The sequence below is a fragment of the Carettochelys insculpta genome, chromosome 13 (genome assembly GCF_033958435.1).
Source record: "Carettochelys insculpta isolate YL-2023 chromosome 13, ASM3395843v1, whole genome shotgun sequence".
In the NCBI taxonomy this organism is placed as follows: domain Eukaryota; kingdom Metazoa; phylum Chordata; order Testudines; family Carettochelyidae; genus Carettochelys; species Carettochelys insculpta.
In genome coordinates this window covers 28,725,502-28,750,422 of record NC_134149.1, presented here as the reverse complement: position 1 = coordinate 28,750,422, position 24,921 = coordinate 28,725,502, and the positions used below count along the sequence as shown (strand labels likewise).

The 24,921-nt window shown below is 47.0% G+C and overlaps 1 protein-coding gene and 1 pseudogene across 1 annotated transcript in view; both read right to left on the bottom strand.

Annotated features, from left to right (window-relative positions):
* Positions 1–24,921, bottom strand: part of LOC142020377 (sodium/hydrogen exchanger 2-like) — a 65,994-nt gene that overhangs the window by 28,447 nt on the left and 12,626 nt on the right. The window contains exons 4-6 of the mRNA XM_075008133.1: positions 24,263–24,480; positions 17,322–17,518; positions 3,535–3,624 (exon numbers count right to left, since the gene is read on the bottom strand). Of these exons, the coding sequence (XP_074864234.1) occupies positions 3,535–3,624; positions 17,322–17,518; positions 24,263–24,480 (505 nt within the window). The remainder of the gene's footprint in view (positions 1–3,534; positions 3,625–17,321; positions 17,519–24,262; positions 24,481–24,921) is intronic.
* On the bottom strand, positions 5,974–6,352 carry LOC142020241 (large ribosomal subunit protein eL31-like; annotated as a pseudogene).

Below are 24,921 nucleotides of genomic sequence, written 5' to 3'. Positions count from 1 at the left end.
ACCACTGACAGGTAGTATTAATTATTCTGATTATTATTACTGTACAGCACCAGCAAGTGTGTTGCTGACAGGTAACTGACCCCCAGTGTAGGGAGGTGACCAGACATTCTGTCCATTGCCTGGAAAGGAGCCAGGAGGGGCTGGCCAGGAACTGGCAGCTCTTTCTCAGAGAATGCTTGCCTAGACATCTGTGAGGAGTTAGAACTAGTGGGAGGTGCTGGCTCCTAGGAAATATAGGGATTGGTGGGGGTAGGGGAGAGCATGCTGTGGCATGAAGGGTGAATCACCCACAGGGGAAGCTTTTAGTGAAAAAGGTGAGAAATGGGAAGATGCCAAAGCAGCCAGGCCAACCCAGCAAGCAGGAGCTGGAAGCTTGCTGTTTGGGACTGTGCATCGCCACTGCTGGTGCAATAATGTTCATTCTCAGCCACTGTCATAGAGAGGCAGCTGCTCGCACACCTATTCACATTCATGGGTCTCCATTTCCAGTCTGGCATAGGCCAAAGCTGCGGCTCCCTAAGGACTGCAGAATTAGGCCCACTCAAGTAACTAACACCACAAATGTGTAATTTAAAAAATGCTAAATTAGATCTCTCCATCCAAATGGTGAAATGGGATCCAGACGGAGAACTGCAATTATCCCCTCTGAAGAAATGAATTAAAGGAAGAAAGCTTCCTCTGGGTTCCTGGGCACTTGCTCTCTCTACCTGTATTGTTACCTTGTCTACTTAATTAGTACTTAGCACTTTTCAGCTCACATTACCCAATAAACACATCTTAAAGATAATTTGCTATTCATGCTCTGACAAAAGAAGGGAGTGTTTCCTGTCTGCCACAGGAAAAGTCTCTTCAGCCTACTGAACTGTTCCATTAACCTTACACAAAGTCCCACAACACATACTAATTGGGAGACTACCAAGCTTGTTTCCTACAAGTACTTTCAAAGCAAACACCTGTGTTTTCATTTTATTTTTTGTTTTGGTTGCCATCAAAAAGAGAAAAATGTATTCCTTAGGACTCAGGTAAAAATGATTTGCCACAAAAGAATTCTATTCATAATTAGTACTTTGCCTTTGAAAAAATGCTTCAAGGTATACTGCCTACTAAAAAAAAAATCCTACTGCCATGATATCAACTACAGTTACAAGCAAGTGCTCTGACACTATGCTAATGAGGTAGCTGAGCATCCCTCCAGCAAGCTGGAATTCTCTGTCTGCACAGCTGGTAACACCAGCTCTACCATTATCCACACCTGGACCCCTAGACTAAGGGCATATCAGAGCTGCAAGGGAGCTTGTCCAGAGCACACTGAAGTCCTGCAGTTCCGAGCAGGCAAAATACCACTTGGGGAATTTAGACTGGCCTGAGACTGGGCCAAGTGTAAAGCCAACATATTCTCTGCTCTGAGCAAAAATTTGTTGCAACTGAGGATGTAGCTCATTTTGTCCAAGAGGCAGAAAACAAAGGAACTGGCCTGGAAGTTTAAGCATATGGAGGTCTACTGATGACTCTGCCGCTAACCCTGCTCAATAGTATCAGAGAGGGAGCCGTGATAGTCTATATACTATCAAAACAAAAAAGCAGTCAAGTAGCACTTTAAATACTAACAAAATAATTTATTAGGTGAGCTTTCATGGGACAGACCCACTTCCTCAGACCAAGAAGAAGTCTGAAGAAGTGGGTCTGTCCCACGAAAGCTCACCTAATAAATTATTTTGTTAGTCTTTAAAGTGCTACTTGACTGCTTATATGTTTTGATACTAACCCTGCTGTGTGACTATGGGCAAGTCAGTTAGCTTCCCTGAGCCTGTTTCTCTCCTGTTCCAGGAGCTGTCTAAAAGTGACCTCAGGGAGGCTTGCATATGTATTCACCTCTCACTTTTTACAGACTGTTAAAATTACACCATGTCAGATCTAACTTCGCTGAAACACACTAAATTTTTTTTTCAATTACGTAAGGGCTCTATTGCTAGCCATAGAAAAGGCTGATATCTAACCTCAAATAGGAAATGACCCCAGTCCACCAAATTCAATTAGTTTAGAACTGCATAACCACTGTGTTAGGGAAATAACGTACTCTTGAGTGTGGTAATCCCTTGCAATTTGAAGCTACACATTAACATCCAATTAAATGTATTACTTTTTCGGGTCCCAGTCTTGTGCTGGGGCTCATATGACAACTCTTTGCAGGCTATCTGCACAGCACTTGTGAACGCAAACAGTGTAGTGGCATGTGGGCTGTTCTGTGCAAACCAGGTGAGGAAGCCCTGCCCACCCCTCTGTTTGCAAAGTCTGGAAAGTGGATGTTTTCAGTGTGTGTGTAGCCAGGAGGATATCTGTGCTCAGGTGGGTTGAAGTCCACTTAACAGCAAATGCTGGACATAGAAAACCACTACACAGCAGCCCTTCTTTGTGTCAGGAGTATCTTCAGCCCAAGAATAAGATTAATTGTTCTTATTTCTGTGGCTTGAATCAAATGATAGTCTTTCAATGACTTCTGAGTGACTAAAGCTGAGAGATGTCATTGCCATGTATATGAAATATTATATGCAACATATATTACCATTAGACCTGCTACAAGGTCCCAGCCAGCCCCTGCATCTCAGAGCTCTGCCCATGTTTGGGGCCCTTTTCCATTGGTGTCAGTTATCCTGCTAGCATTTATTGGGGATTAGCGGCCAGCCAGAACAGCCCCAATGAAATCTGAAAGTTTAGACAACACAGTAGGACAGCTAAACCTATATGCTAACTTTTTACCATGAGGTCTAGAGTCAGGCTAGTGCTGGTGCAGGGCCTTTATAATTATTAATTCTTTAATAATACTAATAGTAATTGTAATATTGTTTATAATATTTATAATTTATAGTTTATAATATGAATGATATGTGTGCTTTGTTATATTTTCATAAATAATAATAATAATTCTGAAAAGCAGTCCAGTAGTACTTGAAAGACTAACACAACAATTTATTAGGTGAGCTTTCGTTGGACAGACCCATTTCTTCAGATCATAGCCATACCAGAACAGACTCAATATTTAAGGCACCGAGAACCAAAAATAGTTCTCTTTGTTACTATTCAACATGCAAGGCACCACATTTAGCCCTTTGGAATGGAGATCCATCAACTAATAACAATTCTTATCTCATTAATGCAGGGTCTTTCCCCTAACTGGAAGAGCCCCTCGTTGCCTTCTGGATACCCTTCCAGACAGGCAGAAAGGACAGGTTAGGTTACATTGCAAACTCTTGGGGAAAGGCACAGCACCTAGCACAATGGCACCCTGATCTGGTCCCTGCGTGCTACTGCAATGCAAATAAGACATAGCAGCAGGACTTACGACCTGCCTATGACGCTGCACCTGAAAAGGAAACTGTGTGAACAAAGCCCCACTGAACTCAGCAGAACCCTGCAATGGCTGAAGGGTCCTCACAGGCAAATTGCTTTGCTAATACGCTCTGATCCTGCCAAACAAACTGAAATGCTATAGTCGCACCCGCCTTTTGGCTTGGCATAAAGAGCTGAGCCACTTACCCGGATGTGAATCTGTTCCCCCACAGTGGGCGCACCTTCTCTTTTCCTTTTCACATCTAGTAAGTCAACAAGAGGACGGATGGTCATTCCCTGCAGTACAACACATAGACATATCAGGCGGTCTCCACGTCACATCAGTGTTTTCAAAATACCAGCGCATTTTCTAATTACATATCTTTATGTCTGTGCTGAAAATCTGCTGTTGACGAGCAACCCCGAGTCACCACAAAATTAGCATAACAACCCAATTCTTGCTGCACTGAATTTTCAGAGAAATGCATTCTTTGAGCCAATCTCTCTCTTCAGCGATTTTTAGCTCGTTTAAGAGCTCCTTTAGCTCTGAGGAAGGAACAATATGTGAAACCATCATCAACTTGAAAAACTGCTCATAACCCAAACCTTTTATTTACCAACAGACCAGCTATGTTTAATGATCCCACTTGCCACACACATTCATTAATGTTAAGGCCAAAGATACTTTCATTATCTCTTGAATTATACAGGTCACAGAACCATGTCCAGGAATTTCTGTCTCACATCGATTAAAACTGCACAAATAATTGATTTGTCAGTCTGCTGGCCAAACTGAAAACTCAGGAAAAGAACATTTGGAGTCAAAAATAAACTGATTTTTTATTTTCACCCAGCTAAAGAATGTTTTAAAAATCTTTTCAAGCAAATGAAACATTTTGTTCAATCTCTTTTTTTTTTTTCATTTTATGGTGTTACATTTTCAGGGTTTTGTTTTTGTTTTTAACCCATTTCAAAAACTTCAAACTAATCTAACTCAATTTAGGAAGAAAATGTCATTTTGAAACAAAAAGTCAAAACATAATTTTCAGAAATATCTGCATGGTTCATTGTGATTTTTTTAAATAACACCTGTCATTCTTTATTCAGCTAAAACTATTTTGCCAAATGCATCCAGAATTCTTTAAATAGTTTGGTCACTGTGAATCTTCATGTTTTGGTGAATAAAGTATTCCAATGACAAATTTCACCCAGCTCTAAAGGCTATAACTTCTGTTTGAGCTGGAGCATGTCTTACTGAAAGAGCACTAGTTGAAATGTAAAGAAGTTAACTGAGAACTGTGCTCACAGCACCTTGCAGAAGCATTCAGCATCTGGCAGAGCCATGCTAAGTGTGTGCCCACTGTGAAGTCAGAGCAGAGTTTGTTAACTTTTTGATTTAGCATCTCATCTCTTATTAATCTTTGCCATCAGTGGCTGTGATTTATCTGTGACGAACTAGTGAAAGAGGGGAAGAGAAAAGAGGTGTTTTTTTTTAAATCTTTTCATGGCCTCCTGAATGAGGAATTCTGAAACTCTGCTGTGATTTATAATCCATTATATCTCTTAAATTTGCCTCTTTATGAAATGACTTGCCTTTTCTGTGCCTATGCCTGCAGCAGAAATGCTACAGTAGCTGATGCTCATGACTCTCTTGACTGTCACAAGAGTTGGCAGAGAGGACAGCTTTAATTTCAAGAACAATTAATGTGTCATTTTAACCACTAATGCCAATACAGAATTCATCAACATTCAGTGTAAATAATATAAATCTCACAAATTTAAAAATACCACATTGCCAATTAGGCGGCGCCTATGTAATTTGGCCTCTTGTCTTGTGCTGGATAATCAGCTGGGTTTGTTTTCATTTTAAACTGACAGCACAGAGTTCTGTGACCATGACTCCCAACTTCTTGCATACACAGATATTTCTACGGCTCTGATACTGAACATTATTCTATGTGAGCAGGACCCTGTGCTTGTGCAGAGCCCCACTGACTTCAACAGACTTTGGAGAGGAGAGCAGAGAAGACTCCTGAAGCCACATGAACGCACATGCTGGATCATGGCTTTGAGATAAGATAGTATGTGGCTCAATGTAACATTAGTGACATGTATGACTGGGGTCAATGCAGTTGCTTATGGACAAGTGTCCACATCACACCAAAAAAAACCCAAAACAAAAACTTTCACAATGTCAGAGTTCCTTCTCAGCAATTTCACCAGGGACGTCACAATCTGAACAGCAGAAGAGAGTGCACCATAAAAGGAGAACCTGGCATTTAGCTTTCAAAGGACAGTGAGAGAAAAAACAATGAGGCACCTTTGTGGCATTCAAGAAACAAATGAAAGTCTCTTTTGAGGATTTTGTGGTGCAAGTGGCATACAACGGGCCAGCCTGGGTGCACTGAGCATCCATCAGTTTCACTAAATTATTGATCACTCCTGCTGTTACCTCTAGGAATGACAAGGCTATTCTTGCCACAGCTTTAGGAAGACCAAAACAGACATTTTGACTGGGTTATATATACATGAGTAGAACCATACACGGCCAAACCTGACTGCTCACAGATAATGTTTTGTGTCTAGTAAAGGCATTGCCAGGTAATTTTTTTTCACCTTTATAACTTTATTGCACTAAAAATCAGTTTAGTTTTCATCCACATTGACTGTCTGTAGACTTTTGAAAGTGGTGACTGGTACGTAGGTAACCAGTGTGTACAGTTTGTTGGACGAATCTTCATCCTCACTGAGTTTTTCTGGATAAACTTACACAGATGCGGTAGGGAACATTCCTTATCCCTTTGGCCCACACTGCTTTGTTCAATCTGGTGTCAATGTGTACATCAGGAGTACCCATCTCCTTCATTGCAAATTTCCAGATCTCCTTAAGAGCACAGGGCACACGTTTCTTGAAACCCACTCCATGGATCCCTTTGTGAATGTTGATGGTCTATTCCCTGGTCACCACTTCACTGATGGCAGATCTCCCTTTCTTCTTTTCTCCATCTTTCTTTGCTGGAGACATCTATACAACACTGCTCAGCGGCGCCGGGCAATATCCGGTGTCCCGGGTATGGGGTCCCATCCCCATTCGCACGGGGCAGAGCCCTGGCCTCAGCAGGACTCGGCAGGACAGATGCCGATGGATAGACAGGCGGCTCCTGAGACAAGTCAAGCTAGCAGTTTCCAAGAGAAAGGAGCAATTTGTGCTCCCTCAGTATTGCTTGCACATCTCTTCAGCCCTCTGCTCCAGCATCAGGGCCCACTACCCTATGCCCTGCAGTTTTACTCAGTATTTACTCACACAAGCTCTCCCAGAGGTCAGGGGTTGTACCATGACTGCTACCAGAAGCTGATGTACATCGATATAGAAAAGGCTTTAGAAACAACAGCACAGTGAATATTTCTTCTCCCTCCCAGCCAAGGTGAAATACATGACGGAGGATGCTGGGACACTGAAGTAATCATGCCAGCCCCAATTCTGCATCCATTGATGTAAATGGTAACACTCTGGTTCACCCCACTCCCCACCCTGCCCCTGGATGTGGGATCAATTGACACGCCGTGATTTTAAGACGTGTTCTTTAATATCCAATCAATCATTTTTATCGGTTGTTATTCCTTGGGGCATGTCAAGGTGGTTGTTTCTTTAAGCAAGTTTAAATATTTCTGATTCTTTTGGCTGTCTCTGTTCAGTGATGCCACAGGTACCAGAATTTTAATCAAGCTTGTCTGCATGAATACTAAGTTCCTTCTGAATGACTCCAGGTCAAAGGGTCGTTTTATTGACACACACCCACAGGAGAGTCCCTCCCTTTTGCATGGAGATGACATCACCATTTCAGCTCTGGAGGTTACACAAAAGCCCTCCCATCCTCCTGAGAATTATTTTACAAAGCTGCTGCAGAGTGAAACTGCAGCCTCAGAGCAACCTTTGTCAGGGACTCCGAGTCTCCCTGCAGGAGCGGTCCTGCCAAGTGACCGGATCTTTTCAATTTCTGACCCACATTTGCATCTTAAAACTTGTCATCCTGAACCCTGCTACCCTTTTCCCACCCCCTGGCCTCTGAGCGCTCCATTCAGTCTGCCAGACGGGAGTGAACATTCTGCCCACGGTTGACATACCAATCCAGCTGCCTGTGAGACTCAGCTCCAGGCCTGGTCACATTGGTATATCAAGATCATTACTGCTTTGCCCAGATGATCATATCTAATATGAGGAGACAAGGGAGCTTTTGCTGTATGGGCTCAACTGTAAACATACCAGCAGTATTGGATTTGCAGTGGTACCAAGCCCACACTCTAAATGGGTCCTGGCCTGGCCCTCTCTCTGTGCACTGCACCCTGAACCACTGGCTCCTCTACACCCCCCTGGCCATTCCCCTCCACTGCTCACTCCTCTTGGCCAGCTGGCCCAGGCCTTCTTCCCCCTACCCACTGCAAGCTCCTCTTGGTTGTCAGCCAGTTGGCCAAGGCTCCTCCCCCTCCCCACAGCGACAGGGGTGAAGACGACCCCTCAGAAGCTGCTGCTCCAGTAACTGTCCACTCTGGGCTACCCGGGGCAGGGCCTGCCTCTTCCTGCCGCTCCGCATACGCAGCAGCTGAGGAAAAGAGAAGTTACTCACCGTAGTAACGATGGTTCTTCGAGATGTGTCCCCGTGGGTGCTCCACGATAGGTGTCGGGCTCGCCCCGGCGCCGCAGATCAGATCTTTCCAGCAGTTTCTGCCGGACTGTGCATGCGCTGGCGCGTGCCGCTCCCCTGTGCGCTCCCGGCCACGTGCGCGATCCGATCCCCGCCAGTCCCTTGACCAAGCTCCCCGCCTCGGATGCTCCTGAAAAACACCAAACAGAGATCCGAAGCGGGGAGGATGGGCGGATGGTGGAGCACCCACGGGGACACATCTCGAAGAACCATCGTTACTACGGTGAGTAACTTCTCTTTCTTCCTCAAGTGTCCCCGTGGGTGCTCCACGATAAGTGACTACCCAGCAGTAACCCAAGAAAGGAGGTGGGTAATCGGGTTATGTGCAGCTTGCCCCCGAAAGGACCGCTGTCGAGAGGCGGGTATCCTCTTGGAATACCCGGTGTAGGGCATAATGCTTGGCAAAGGTGTCATAGGATGACCAGGTCGCCGCTCTGCAAATGTCTTTTAGCGCAATGCCCTTGAAAAAGGCTGTTGATGCTGCCACTGCCCAGGTGGAATGAGCCCTAGGCAGGGCCAGTAAAGGAGTCTTTCGAAGTTCGTAGCACATCTTTATGCAGGACACAATGTGCTTCGAGATTCTCTGTGAAGAGAGACCCTCTCCTTTTGATCTGGGAGCGAGAGAGACTAAGAGTCTGTCCGTTTTCCGGAAGGACTTAGTTCTGTCTATGTAGAAGGCCAACGCCCTCCTCACGTCCAGGAGGTGCAGGCATGCCTCCTTGTTGGAGCTATGAGGCTTTGGGTAAAACGAGGGTAAAACTATAGGTTCGTTAAGATGGAACTCTGAAGAAACTTTCGGAACAAAGGCTGGGTGTAGCTGTAATGTTACCGCCTCCTTTGAGAATACCGTGCAGGGCGGCATTGCCATAACTGCTGCGAGCTCACTGACCGTGCGAGCTGACGTGATTGCAAGAAGGAAGGTTGTCTTTATCATAAGGAGACGGAGGGAAACCGTGGCTAAGGGTTCAAAGGGTGGTCCCATTAGCATGCTGAGCACCAGGTCCAAGCTCCACGATGGTGGAAGCGGTTTCCAAGGGGGGTACAGGTTTACCAGCCCCTTCACGAACCTGGTAACAATAGGATGGGCAAACACCATGGGCCCTTCTTCTTCATGCCAAAAAGCCGACATAGCGGCGAGATGGACCTTCAACGAGGATAGGGAGAGCCTGCCTCTCTTGAGGTCCAGTAAGTATTCTAGTATGACAGGTATAGGCACTTCAAGGGGATCTAACTGCTTGGTGGAACACCATGCAGTGAATCGAGTCCATTTCTGTTTGTAGGTCTTCCTGGTGGAGATCCTTCAGCTACTTTCCAGGACTTGTTGCACTCCCTCCGTACATGTACTTTCTAGGGAGCTGAGCCATGGATTAACCATGCTTGTAGGCGCAGGCCTCGGGGGTAAGGATGAACTATGGACCCGTGGGCCTGCGTGAGCAGGTCCGGCGCTACCGGAAGGGGAAGCGGTGGACAATCCGACATGCGGAGAAGCAAGGGGAACCATTGCTGTCGATCCCATGTGGGGACCACTAGGATCATGCGGGCTCCCTCCCTCCTGGCTTTCTGCAGGACCTTGTGGATGAGCACTGTGGGGGGGAACGCGTAAAGCAGTGGGCCCTTCCACGAAATCACGAACGCGTCCCCCAGGGACCCCCACCCCAGTCCTGCCCTTGAGCAGTATTGGGGGCAGTTCTTGTTGTGCTGAGTGGCAAACAGGTCTATCTGGAGAAACCCCCATGCCTGAAAAATCGGTCGTAGCAGATTGGAGCGGATCTGCCACTCGTGTGTGAGTGCGAAGTGCCTGCTCAGCTGGTCTGCCTTCACGTTGTGAGCGCCTGGTAAGTACGAGGCTTTCAACGTTATATTGTTGGCGATGCACCAGTTCCACAGCCGGACTGCTTCCGCACATAAGGCACGGGATCGAGCTCCGCCTTGTCGGTTTATATAAAACATGGTGGAGATATTGTCTGTATTGATCCCAACTACCTTGCCTTGTATGTGGTCTTGAAAGTGTTTGCAGGCGTTGAACACTGCTCTGAGCTCCAGAATATTTATATGCAGTGACTGTTCCATAGGGGAACAGTCCTTGCGTCACCTTTTCGCCAATATGTGCTCCCCACCCTATGCAGGAGGCATCGGTGGTGAGAAAAATAGAGATTTGTGGTTGGTGAAAGGGTACCCCTGTTAGCATGTTCTTGGGGTTTACCCACCATTGCAGGGATCTGCGCACCTCTGTCATGGGCGACACCACCCTGAGGACGGTATGGGATACCGGCTTGTAAACACTCGCCAACCAATGTTGTAGGTTGCGCATATGCAATCTGGCGTTCTGTACCACAAACGTTGCCGCTGCCATGTGGCCGAGCAGCTGCAAGCACATTAAAACCGGCACCATGGGGCTGTATGTAATGACTTGTACCAGGGAACCGATAGCGCGAAAGCAAGCATCGGGTAGATAAACTCTTGCTGTGATAGAATTTATGCGTGCCCCTATGAACTCTATGTCCTGTGTGGGGTCGATCTTTGATTTCGCAAGGTTGATGACCAGGCCCAGCAAAGAAAACGTGTTTGCTGTTACACGTATCATGCATAGTACCTCCTCTTTCGAGGCCCCTTTCAGTAGGCAGTCGTCCAGATATGGGAATATAAATACCCCCTGTCTGTGCAGGTAGGCTGACACCACTGCCAGGGTCTTGGTAAAGACTCTGGGGGCCGAGGAGAGGCCGAACGGCAGAACCTTGTATTGGAAATGTTCTTTGCCGACCATAAACCGGAGAAAACGTCTGTGAGCCGGGTGGATCGTTATATGAAAATACGCATCTTGTGAGTCGAGGGCTGCAAACCAATCTCCATCGTCCAGTGCCGTGAGTATAGAGGCGACTGTGATCATCCGAAAGCGTTGTTTGCGCAAGTACCGGTTGAGGCCTCGAAGATCTAAGATGGGCCTCCAGCTCCTGTTTTCTTCTCTGTGACGAAGTATCGTGAATAAAACCCTTTCCCTTGAAGTCGCTCCGGCACTCTTTCGACCGCCCCTATAAGCATCAGATGGTCCACCTCGTGCTTGAGTTTCGCCTCGTGGGAGGCATCCCTGAGATGAGGCCTGGGAGGAGGTCTTGGCGGTGGGAGCGACTGAAAGGGGATCATGTAACCCGTGGCTATGATCTCTAGTACCCACTTGTCTGTGGTGATCTTTTGCCATTGTGAGTGGAACGGTCGGAGGCGATGATGGAACATTAATTGTGGATGACATTGCGCGATGGTAGTAATAGTGCAGCCCTTGATCTGTCTGTCAAACTTGTTGCCTTTGGGCCTGCCCCAAGGATGCACAGCCTTGTTGGGAACGTCGCCTGGGAGTTCTATACTGTTGTTGCTGTTGATGCCGCCCTTGGTCATTGCCCCGTTTGTACTGAGCACGCTGAGGCTGGTACGGGTATCACTGTTGTTGAGGGTAATACTTTTTCTTTCTGTATGGAGGGGTATAAATACCCAGAGTTCTGAGTGTAGCTCTTGAGTCTTTACTGGAATGAAGGACTGAATCAGTTGACTCTGCAAACAACTTCTGCGTGTCGAAAGGGAGATCGACAATTTTTGCCTGCAGATCCCTCGGGATACCCGATGTCTGGAGCCAGGATTCCCTGTGCATGACCACTGCCGTAGCCGTTGAGCGTGCCTCCGTGTCCGCTACGTCCAGGGCGATCTGGACTCCCGTCCTTGAGGCTGCATAGCCCTCTTGCACGATGGCCTTCAGCACCGGCTTCTTATCTTCTGGAAGCTAATCCATGAGAGAAGTAAGCCTGGAGTAATTGTCGAAATTGTGGTTCGCTAGATGTGCTTCATAATTAGCCATTCTCAGCAGCAGGGTGGAGGAGGAGTATACCTTTCTGCCAAACAGCTCTAGCTTCTTGGCATCTCTGTCCGTTCCCCCCGCTTTGTACTGGGAAGTCTTTGGTCTCTGCTGAGACGATTCTACCACCAGAGAATTTGGTTGTGGGTGACTAAACAGAAACTCCATGCCCTTCACCGGGACAAAGTATTTCTTATCCACCCTCTTGTTTATAGGTGGAGCGGAAGCCAGGGTCTGCCATATGGTGGTAGCAGACTCCATGATTGCTTCGTCGAGCGGGATAGCGATTTTGGACGAGGCCGGAGGCCTCAGGTTTTTGAAGAGCTTGTGGTGCTTCTCCTGCACCTCTGCTGTTTGGATGCCTTGCGTGAAAGCCACCCTTTTAAACAGCTCCTGAAACTGTTTGAGGTCGTCCGGGGGGGGCAACATCCCCGGGGGCCATAGCCTCGTCAGGGGAGGGCAAGGAGGAACCACTAGGGTAGACCTCCCTTGAACTCTCAGGGTCCTGCTGCCGGTGGTACACCCTCTCACTAGAGGCTTGCGAGGGAAAATCTCGGGGTTCCAGAATCAGCTCCCCTTGAGACAGCTGTGTTTCCGTCCCTGTCCGTGAGTGTCCACGGGGGTACTGGGCAGTCGAGGGGGACCTGCCCCTGGGCGTATGCCTGTGGTGTCTATGCCCGGCGTGATAAGGACGACTGTGGCAGCACGGGCACGGTTCCTGGGATGGAGACCTGGACCACTCTCAAGGTGTATACCCCCGATGTCTGGGGGAGCGAGATCGTCTGGACGATTGAGACAATGGTGAAACTGGTTCATGGTAGTACACCAGAGGGTCAAATCCCAGAAAAGGCGAGGGTGGCCCGAGCCATGGTGAGGCTGGTTGGAGGAACGGGGAAGGAGGCTCTGGGTAGGCTGGGGGAGACCCATGTCTCCTAGTTGGTGTATGCAGCATAAGGGGAGGACTTGTTGACAGCAGCCCTGCAGCCCTGTCCAGAGAAGGGCTGCGGTGCTGGGTTTTCGCTGCTGCCTTTCCCCTCCCCTGCGGGGCTGGCTCCGCCCCTCCCTGTGCCGGGGATCTCGGCCCCGCTGTCAGCGCCACGCTCGGCACACTCATCTGCGGTGTCGCGCGGGTGGTCTCCTCCGGTGCCTGCAGGCTACGTGCCTGGTGGCCCTGCACCGTTGGTGCCGCGGGGGTCTGTGCCGCTTGCAGCGGTGCCGCCGGTTCCGGCGCTTGCCTGGCCGCCACTCTGAATGCACGGGCCGTCTGTTTAGTAATCGGAGGCTCAACCTCTGCCACATGCGCTGCTGCACTGCCACTCGAGGGACACTCGAGGAAGAATTGGCAGTTGCCACCTCCCAGCAAGGAAATATTTCCTCTCCACAGCAGGCACTGGCACTGGCTGGACATGTTGTGCTCCCAAGCTTCCTGCTCACCTGTGGGAGAGGAGCATTGACGCTGCTGGGTTCACTGGCAGGTGTCGGGGGCACCAATTTCAGGCCAGAGGCTGCTGCCGAAATGGCATGGAAGACCGGCCTGCACAAACAACGTGCCAGGAGGTGGTAGTTCCCAGGTGGGCAGGGCTGCCCATGCTCTGCTGACAGCCCCAGAGCAAGCAAGCAACCAGAGCCAAGCAAGAGTGGAGACCCCACAGCATCTCTCCTCATCTGCTATATGTCACCCCAGTAGCCAGACTATGCATGTGGCTGTTGCCCCCCCGGCACATTGTTAGGGAGCAGGACAGTGGGGGAGGAGATCCCTGCTCTCTATGGTGGCCATGCGTGAGCTGGGATGCTGCCAGCTAGATCCCACAGTTTCCTACACAGCAGAGCAGTGACAGGGCCCTGTCTGCTGACTTCTCTCTGCCCCAGCCCTTAATGCCAGCTCCTCAGCTCCAGCTAGCCCTGGCTAGTGACCTGGGAATGTGGTTGAACCTTTTGGGGCCGGGAAGATGTGTGTGGATTTGGTAAAATAGGTGTCATTACCTCTCACCAGAGTAAGGAGAGTTAGTGGTTTAGGATTAGGAGCAGCTGAAGAATCTGTGGGTTGCTTGTGTAGCTTCTGGCTAGCCAGACGGGCAGCAGAGGTACTTCTGTGTCTACCTGAGTTCGCCTTATTGAGAAGGGGACTCTAGCCTGGGCTCTGAGTGGTCTGGTTCTAAGCAATTTGCCCAGGTTGGTTCTCTCAGCTGTGCCCAGAACCCCCCTAAATATTACACCAGGGTAGTCTACAAATATGTTTGCCCCACTAGGCCCACCAAAGATTAATGCAACCCTACATCCCAGTCTGAATCTTCAGCTCGCATGCAGCCTGGGCATGAGCAGAAATTCACTCCCACTGGGCATGGATCAGCAACGAAGCCACTTTGTACCTGTATGTAGCTTCAGAGCACCTCAGGCCTGTATGCAAGGCGTGCGTTCACACACACCCCGATGGGCCGCCCCCCTTCCCCGCTCTGCCCCCTGCCCCTTCCTCAGCCAGCCTGGCTGGGGTTCACCTGGGGCAGAGGGTGGGCAGGAGGCACCAGTAGCCACAGAAAATCACCTCCCCAGGGCCTCTCCCAACCCCCCCTCCCCACCTGCATTCACCATGGGCCACTCTGCCACATCCTCCAGGCCTGCTGGTCCTACTGGGCGGCTGGAGACCTCCCAGCTGCCCATGGAGAAGGGCACTTGGCGTGCCAGGAGCCTAAGTGGAGCGCCACTTGGTGAGTGCAGTGGGGTGGGAGGTCTGAGGGGAGATGATCCCCTGCAGCTGCTCCTGCCACAGCTGCCTGTCCCCTGCCACAGGTAATCCTCCCCCACCTGGGCTGAGTGGGAGGGGTAGAACATTTGGGCTGACTGGGGTTGAGGGGGGAACTTGGACCAAGCAAGGTGGGGGCATGTTCAGGTTGAGCAGGGTGGGGGGTTTCAGGCTAAGCGGGAGTGGGGTGTTTGGGATTTTGGGCTTGAGGGGGTGTATGTTCGGTTTGAGCAGGGTACTGTGTTCAGGCAGGGGGAGGGTGGTTGGGATCAGTCTGAGCCGGGGGGGGAAGTCGAAGTCCTTAGCCTGAAGTGGGAGTAAGCGATCTTCAGACCAACTTGGCGGGGAGGGGGGTGCAGATGGGAAGCTGAGGGTGGAAGAAGAAGGGCCGGGGGGCGGGGGTGTCCACATTTACTAAAACGCACACACACCCCCCAGCAGTTCCTGCGTCAGGGCCTGCATCTACAGGACTTCACACCTCTACAGGATGGGTCACGGGTGGGGGAAGGAAGGCAGGCACGAGGCTGGAGACTCTGTATGGATCTTGTGCACATGGATGCAAGAAGCCCCTGGGGATCTGTGCTAAGTGGTGCCACCCCTTACGCTGGCCTTACAGAGACAGGCCGCAGAACTGCCCTGGGATCTGCTGGGTGGCTCTGCGCATGCAGCTGCGCCAACAGAAAAGGGGCGGTGGGCAGACAAGGCTGTATTCATTCCAGGAAGCAGCATGTGCTTCCCGAATGCAGTGACACAGAACCTAACCGTGTACGTTAAAAACAGGGCCGCTTTGGGACGCCTCTGTCTTGGGAGCACCTGACCCAGACAGCCCAAATTTGCACACAGGGCCATCGGGGGGCGAGAGAGGGCACCGCCGCCCTGGCCACAGACCCTGCACCTCCCCAGCTCCGCCCCTCTCCGACCCCTACCCCCTACCCCAGGCAACGGGGCCCAGGGTTTTCTTGGGAACAAGGGTTAGGCAGGGATCACCTCCTCTTCCCCCTCCCCATTCACCATGTGGGTGGCAGGGGCAGCAGCAACATCCTGCCCTGCCCTGCTGCACCAGGCTGCCCTCCCAGCCCACTGCACCTCACTTCTCTACAGACAGAGGGAGCCAGAGGGACACGCTGCTTCCCACCACTGTGGAGAAGAGGCGCAGAGCAGGCCCCCTGCCTGGAGGGGAGAGGAGGAAACCTCTGCTGCCCCCTCATCCAACTCTCAGCCCCAGGTAACCCCCATATCCCTCCCATCCATAGGATGGTTGGGGCAGAAGCCGTGGGGCCCCAAAAGCGCGGGACCGTGGGTGGCCCCCCCAGTTCATCCCATGGATGGGATGGCTCTGTTTGCACTACACGCTCACCTTGGGCCCTGACCTGACATACCAATTTCCAAGCTGAACTAACTAGGCAAGTGCATTTTAGGGAGGCATGAAATCTGGGCTTTCAATGGGAACCTTGCTGCAGCCAAAGAGCCAGTACTGTTGCAGTACAGTGACAGCACAGGGCACAGGACTGCAAAGAATCAGGGCCAACATCTTTGGTGAACCAGGAATATTTTAACCACTAGATGGCACTTCAATGCCAGGAGATGTGCTCAATGTGCACGGTTGCTTAAAGGGAAGCACACAAGTCATAAACTCACCCCACAATCAAATCACCTTCAGTATTAGCATACACAAAAATGTTCCTGCCTTAGCTAGAATCAGTCGTATTGTTCTTGAGGAATAATAAACTCCTTAAAAGCCACTCTTTCCACGAACTGGGATGTAAGGAACCATTATTTTGTTGGCTTACGGTTTTTCTTACTTATATAACTAGCTACACATCCCAATCCTTTTCTCAATGCAAAACAATGCAGCAATTTACAGCTATCACAGGTGCAGAGGCTTCTTTTAATGAAACATCATAAAATGCTAACATCTGCATATTAAAGCCAAGATTTTCCAGCGACGTGATTTTGATTGCCTCGGTTGCTGCGTTCATTATAAAGAGGCCTGGTTTTCAGGAGGGACCAAGCCTCTCAAAATTAGCACCAGCCACTCAAAATCAGGCCCTTTTAAGCTGTCTCATGCCAAAAAACTGAAATGTTCAAAATCAATAGTGACTTTTTAAAATCTTGTCCTAAGTGGGTTTAGAATGCTTCCTTTCGCCCTCACCCTCCTGGTGTACTGAGAACAGAACTCACGAGCACGAGGGTTTAACTAAACTTCCATCTTATAACAGAATGAAAATCCAAATATGCCAGTCATAGGACAGCACTAGCCTTTGAAGGGGGAAGAGGCCAGTGCACCTGTGATGGGTCAGTGATACTCAGAAGGATTAAGAAAGGGCAGATTGGGACTTTCTCTGGCACAGAGAAGCAGGAAGCTCGGCAGGCCGGGGGAATGGGAGAAGGAGCCTCTGGAGCAAGAGGGAGCCCTGGAGAATGTCCTGAGAGCCTTTGTCCCGTACAACAAGCAGAGAACTGGGAAAAGCCCAAGAGGGATGTGAGACTTTCATTAAGCCCAAACTGTATGTTTGATACAAGAAAAGGCCTGAAAACTTCATGTCCAATTCGAGACCAGGATCAGCATCAGCCATGTATCTGAAACAAAAGTATTGCCATGCACTGTGTAATAATTGGACTGACATAAGCATTCTAAAAAGGAACGGGGTGTGTGGTTTGTTATAGAAGTAAGAAAAATCATACACTACTGTACTGATAGGGTTCTTACCTGTACAAACACAGTGAAGAGAATAACTACAGTTGTAGCTGCAATGAAGAGCTTCTTCCTCGGAAAGTCAGGGAGCAAGAAAACCAGAGAGAAACAGATGGCACCTCTAAGACCCCCATAGGCTATAATAAATTGATCCTTGCCGGTAACAGTGTTCACATGTAATCTATTCACGAAGAAAGTCAATACAAGAACCCCTAGTAAAGCGGGAAAGAAGATGGAAAATTATCAAGCAAGAAGAGAACTTACACAGCATTCACAATGGTGTGAAGCAGCTTCAAGGAAGTGGTTATTACATGGTGAACAAAATATGCATCAGTAGTAACAGGGTTGGGAAGAATTTGGTAATATACACTCCTCCACTGGCCAGATAAAGTAGGTTTCTATCTGGCTGGTACCAGTCCCAGAATAGCCAAAAATCCAAGTTATATCTGACTTGGAGGAGACAGGAAATACTGTTGAATGGTCACACTTTGGTAGGTCTTGTATATACAAAGACATTACCCTGGTCGTTTGATAATTTTCCTTGTTGGATACTATCAACCTTGTGTGTTACTGAGACCTATTCTTGAAATTAGGTTTTTTTTCAGTATGAGAATTAGGTTAACCCAGACTTTTAGTTTATGTATACAGCCAACATCAATTTATTCCTCAAATACACAAATTAGGTTAATAAGTGATAAGTGTTCATTGAGTATTTAATAACAGATTATTACAATAAAATACAATGTATTAACATATTTATTTTATAACAGCTTAAAATATTTTAAAAGTCACTCTTTCCTATTTACCACTCTCCATTCTTACCATTTTTCCTACCTTTTCTTTCCCTGTCTTTTGACTGGGGTACCTGACAATGATTTGGAATCATCTAACGACCTTTAATGACAAGTTTTCCGTTATCTTAATCATCCTGCCTTTATTTATAAACAAACTCAGTGATGCAAAGCCTGTGCTGGTCCCAGCTTCTGAATTCATTCTGTGTCACACACCTTTGTTTATCTTTAAAGTGCTACTTGACTGCTTTTAGGTTTTGATAGAATACAGACTAACATGGCTCTCTCTCTGTCACACCCAGGCTGTGTTGCAGTTAAGAGTTCTATCTGGGGCTCTGGTGAGCAGACCCCAGCACAGAATTTGGAGGGAGGGGTACAACCCCACTGTGGTGCTCCTCAGTTAGTGCTCTTTGATGTCAATGTGAATTGCATCTAATTATAGCAGGACTGATTTTCTGTTTCCTCTCTTCTTTGCTCTTTCTGTTTAAAATATTAAACCGTCTACAGTGATGTGATTAGCAAATAGAGAATCTGGGGTTTGCTGCCTCTTTTTGGAATACCAGAGTAGTTCCTTAGGTGCTTAAATGATTGTTATTGCTATGTTAATGCCATTCCAGCTGGGAGTGATTTTCAAACACAGGGAGTCCAAATAATTCAGAACGTTTTTTCCCACATTTCACTGAAAACAAACATTTTAAACAAAGAAAGCCATTTTCTCATGGTAAACCTCTCAAGGGTGCATATAATTGACCAATAAATGTGCTTCTAGGTGCATTTGTGGCTTTCAGTCATTAACAGAAAATCTAGTCATGTTAATAGCCAATAAAGGACATCCTGCCATCATGTATTGTTAATCCCTTGTAAGTACTTTGTTTGATGAGCCTATTAAACTTCAGGTCAAGTTTAACCACAAAGGCATTTCTGGTTGCTTCAGTGGTTTGTAAACAGACAGCCTATGAAGCAACTTTCACAAATTTTATCTAGGTGCCTCCTTTCTTAGCAAAACGTACTGTACTTTTGACAACGCTGTACCTTAATTTAAAACTGAGTTATAAAAGCATTCTTAGAAGAGAAAAAAGACTGTATGGTAGCTATAAGCTACAGGATCAAATTTCAGTATCAAACGGTCTGATTCCCCACTCCACTGTGCGCTTCTTTCTACCTGTGCAAAACAGTGGTCAAATACCCTGTCCCATCGCCTTTGTACAGACGTGAGAGACTCCTTGTGAGGCAGGGAAGGAGGGAGTCACGCTCCCTGAATGCTGAATCAATGCCTTTTACACACTGTACTACTTTCACCCATTTTCCTGACCATTTTCAACACTGGAAAATATCTTTGAATGTTGCACCTGCTTAAATATGGTCTGGTTTTTGCCTTGTACTGTACTGTAAAAGTCAGAAAATATCCAGGACATAGCTTTTTCAGGATTTAAGATAATTTTTCAATTTCAAGGTTGTTAAGAAAGGATTTTTCTGCCTACCTCTACCCTCCCACTCAGAACTTGGCCTTGGTCCCATACCCAGGACTCAGGTGTGGGTTTATAAGCTAGTGACAGGGTGAGCAAGTTACCCTAGGGTCTTGTTTAACATGAGCATTTAAATAACTAACCTCTCCATTGCACAGCTGTTTTCTAGCTGTCAGAACTCTACTCTGTTATTTCTCTTACAAGTGTCTGCATGAATTGAAGTGGTTGTGAAAGTGCCTGGCTGACCGCCCCACACATGGAAGTAGTGTAGGCAATGCCCGGGGGGCAGCAGCATTGTAAACATCTTTGCATTAAGGCTTTATACCACATTTACATCATTAGCATTCTTAGCTGGTCAGACCTGTTGAAGCAAAAGACTTCTCTGTTTAGGCGGTGAACATTCAGCTTTATTGAATTCAATAAGGCAACAGATGAGCCAAACTGGACACTAGTACAACCAGGTCCAGCAAGGCTGTTTGATGCAGCTCAGTCTAGTATTTTATACCCTTACACAAACAAGCCCAGTGTCAGAGGCAATTAGTTAGAGAATCGTAAATCACTTCTCCAAGAGAAACCGTTATCAGCAAAGAGAAACAGGTACTGGGGGGCTGGAGCCTTAACTCCAAACAGCCCATTAACGCATTCCATAGAGGTCATCCTCCCTGCCGTTCCCAAACAGGTCAGGGAAAGTACAGGCTCTTGTGTACGTGCATGGCTTCTTATACAAGATGGTTTCCACAGACCCCAGCACTACTTAGGTGCTGCTCTGAGCTACAGTCAGAGAGAGCTGCTCAAAATTGCGGTCGTGTGCACTCCAACATGCTGGCACTAAGGCCTGATAGACACTGACAGGAAGACTGGCGTCACTGGAATCGGTCCCCTGGGGACTGATTTAGCAGGTCGAGTAAAGACATGGTAAACTGACCGTTGATCAACTCGTCAACTACGGTACCCCAACGGAATGAGAAGCATAAGGAGAGACGACAGGAGAGCTTCTCTCACTAGTCGTGTAGCTGAAGTTGCATATCTCAGTTCAACATTGCCCCCTAGTGTAGACCTGGCTGGGGAGACCCCTGTTTCCCATAACTGCACTGTGGAAATTCTCCCATTGCAGGCCAAGGGGCTTTTTGGAGCAAAGAGTAGCCAATAGCAAGAGGGAAAATCCCTCCTGTGTAAGAGACTCAAAACATTGTGCCCAGGTAGGTAAAGAAACAAAAGCAAAGATAATAGAACAATGGAACACAATACCAGCCTATATAGTACGTCCCTACAGTTGCATATTTTTTGTTTATATCTTGTCTTTGAGAAAGTTTCCAAACTCTGGGCCAGGAACAAGCCCAGATCAACCCTTCTTGTGTGACACTCTAGGCTCCAGGGAGAGGCCAGAAACGAGCAGCCCTGATGATATGTGGCAGCCCCTGGAATCCAGTGTAGGAATATAAAGCTGACAGAGTTTAGTTAGATCAGGGGACTGAACGGAAATGTGTTTCTCTGTATTTCTGGACAACAAGATTTGTCTCCACAGAAGAGTGATTCCAAACCATGCTTGACAGAGATTTTACTGACTAAAACAAAAGTAGCAAAATGCAAAGCCAGTGCTGTGAGCGGGCACTGAAATCTGGCCTATAATATATCTGGCTCATACCCCACAAGTCATGTGTTTTGTGGCGTTGGTGACATGGAGGAAATGACTTTGGAAATGATGCTTCCTGCCAGTTTTCACTTCTCCTATCAATGCTACTGGCCTTCTACTGTTGTTCTGTGGTGAAGTTCAGATCCATTCACTGATTCCTATTTCTAGGCATAACTGAGAGCACAGCTCATAGAAAAGGGTAGTGCATAGCTATACCAGCTCATTGCAATAGTGTCAGAGTGATAGCCATGTTAGTCTGTATTCTATTAAAACAAAAAAGCAGTCATGCAGCACTTTAAGGACTAACAAAATAATTTATTAGGTGATGAGCTTTCATGGGACAGACCCACTTCTTCAGATCATAGTCTTACCAGAACGGACTCAAATATAAAGCACAGAGGTCCCAAAATCGTTATCAAGGTTGGCAAATCAGAAGAGCAGAGGGACAGCGGGGAGGTGTGGGGTAAGGAAGTTAAGAGTCAGATAAAACGTCAAAGTATATAAAGGAGTCCTTATAATGGGTCAGGTAATTGCTGTCCCTGTTCAAACCACATGTTAATGTGTCAAATTTGAATATAAATGTTAGTTCTGAGCATTCCCTCTGTAGACAGTTGTTAAAGTCCCTTTTCAGTAGAACACAAACTTTCAGATCTTTAACAGAACGGCCCACTCCATTAAAGTGCTGGCTGCCAGGTTTGCGTATTTGGAGTCTTTTGATGTCGGTTCTATGTCCATTCATTCTTTGTCAAAGAGTGTTTGCAGTCGGTCGTATATACGTGGAATATATGGACACAGAGCAGACATCATGAAACTCAATACACATAAGCCAGTCAGTGAACACTTCAGTGGAGTGGGCCATTCTATTAAAGAGCTGAGAATTTGTGTCCTGGAACGAAAAGATTTTAACAACAAATGAGAGCGAGAGATGTGTGAGTTACAGTACATATTCAAATTCGACACATTAACATGCGGTATGAACAGAGACCTCAGTTACCTCATGCATTACAAAGACTGCTTCCCTTCCATTGGTGCTCCTAATTATCTCAGACAGGACTATTAACATCCTCCCAACCCCCACCCTTCAATCCTATTTGATTTGTCAGTTTTTATTGCAATTATTTTTTGAACCTCTGTACTTATAAATGTCAGTCTGTACTGGAAATGAAACTGATCTGATAAAGGGCGTGTGCCCCACGAAAGCTCATCACCGAATAAATCATTTTGTTAGTCTTTAAAGCGCTACATTTCTGCTGCTTTGTTTTCTATATACATGGTGTGTGGGCATTGTTGGCACATGATGGCACATGATGTTAGTTGAGGAAAAGAAGAACATCCCCATGATTCTGTAATTAACATGGCTAAGTCCAGTGATGGTATCTCCAGAATACATATGTGGCAATGGGGTTTGTTGCAAGGAAAAGTTCCAGGATTAGTGTTTTTGTGGTATAGCCTGTGGTTGCTAATGAGAATCCTCAGAAGGTTGGAAGGTTGTCTATGGGAAAAAACAGGTCTGTCAAACACACAAACCTATTAGCCAGCACTTTAATGGAGTGGGCCAGTCTGTGACAGATCTGAAAGTTTGCCGTTCTATTGAAAAGGGATTTTAACAACCATTTACAGAGGGATTGCTCAGAACTAACATTCATATTCAAATTTGACACATTAACATGTGGTTTGAACAGGGACAGCAATTACCTGACCCATTATCAGGACTCTTTTACATACTTTGATGTGTTCTCTAACTCTTAACTTCCCCAACCCACACCTCCTCGCTGTCCCTCTGCTCTCCCTATTTGCCAACCTTGATAACAATTTTTGGACCTCTGTGCTTTATACATTGAGTCTGTTCTGGTAAAGTTGTTAATCTGAAGAAGTGGATCTGTCCCACAGAAGCTCATCACCTAATAAATTATTTTGTCAGTCTTTAAAGTGCTACATGACTGCTGGTTTTGTTTTTTGTTTTTTGTTTTTTTTTTCCAGCTCAGTGAAAGACATTCTTCCACAGGGAACCAGAACGGGATCCAGGAGCTCCCCGCAGAGCCCCTGTGTGCCAGCTGTGATACAGCTTGCTCCTCCTGCATAGGTGGCCAGCTCTGCTGCACAGTGCACCAATGAATGGAAAAATGTACATCCATCTTCCCCACCCTTGGGACACAGAGGAGGAGGAAGGAGCAGTTCCTGAGCACTGTGAGTGCAAGAACAACAGCCAGGAGGAATCTGCTCTGATTTTCGGCACAGTTATTGCTGTGGTTTTAATATACTGCCAGTCCACATCTAATGTAAGAGATGGCTACCTGTTGAGTCTAAAGACTCTCGAATGATCACCCAGCTGCACAGTGACAGAGAGAGCCATGTCAGTCTGTGTTCTATCAAAACACAAAAGCAGTCATGTAGCACTTTAAAGACTAACAAAATAATTTATTTGGTGGTGAACAACATAGGTGTGCACTGGGATTCACACTTCACTACCAAGCCCAGACCTCTGCGCCTCCAGCTAATAATCCAGCTCATTAGCTCAGCCAGCAGAGAGAACTGCTTACACATAACATCTGGTCCATCACCTTCCCAGCTACAGTGCAATGATTCATACGCAAGCAAGCCAATGCATAACTTACTGCTTTCCACTGAGACAGCATTTGCCTTTGAATACACTCTAGGGGAGCTAAGTACTCAGGAGTCAAAGCCTACCCTGAAGCACTCATCTGAATCAATCTGCACCCAGAGACCAACAACCACATTAAGAAGAGACAATAGGACTCATGCTTAGGATGATAAGCTCCAAAACCAACAAACTCCCCACAGTTTCTCAGGAACCAGTTTCTCTCATCCAACACAGAAAGTCAATCATATTTTCAACTGAAGGATGTGATAAAGTGAGCTGGAAACATGGTAGAAATGGTGGAAGTGCTAGAAGAACCAGCAACTAGAATTAAAGGTTATGTTCTGAATGTAAAGCAACAAGTTCTTTTCAAAAAGTCACTCCTCCTTCACTTAAACAAGATCCATAATAAATTCAGAGACTGTACACTTCATTCCCACAAAGAAACAGCATTTTTTTCACCTTACCTAGTGCTCTCCAAATAAGACAGAAAATGACGGTAAAGCAGATATACGACCAACTCCACTCATGGTTGTCTCCAATGGTAGAGACTCCAAGAAAGATGAAGATAAGGGTATCGCTAACACTGCTCCACATCTTCATAAAGTATTTGACTGTAGTGTGAGACTTTAGAGAGATATTCGCCTCCACATAACGTTTCATGCCCATAGCACAAGCAATAATTCTGAGGAAAGAAAATAAACCAGTTAGATACAGTACATAGACTGGAGGAATATGCTAGATAGGTAAAAATTGTACCACAGCCTTTCCAAGACAATGTGAGACTTAGTTTACGATCAGATTCTGGGTACACTGAGACACACAAGTAATTCCATTAAAAATCAGGGAGACTACTTGTTCAGAAAGAGACTATGCTGTATGAAGAAGGGTATTTAAATGTAGCCCTTAATGAATAAATGCTAAGATACTCCCTTTACTGTGGGCAGGTGGGAACACCTATAGTTAATGTTATCCAGTGCTTTTCATCATGCAACCCTATTTTCCACTCCTTATAATGTTGCCAAATTTTAACTATTTGGGCTGAAATTTTCCATTTTGGATGTTGCCTCAGGCTGTTGTTTTCACCTATGTCTGAGAATGAGGTTGGGGGAAAATGCATTGGTTT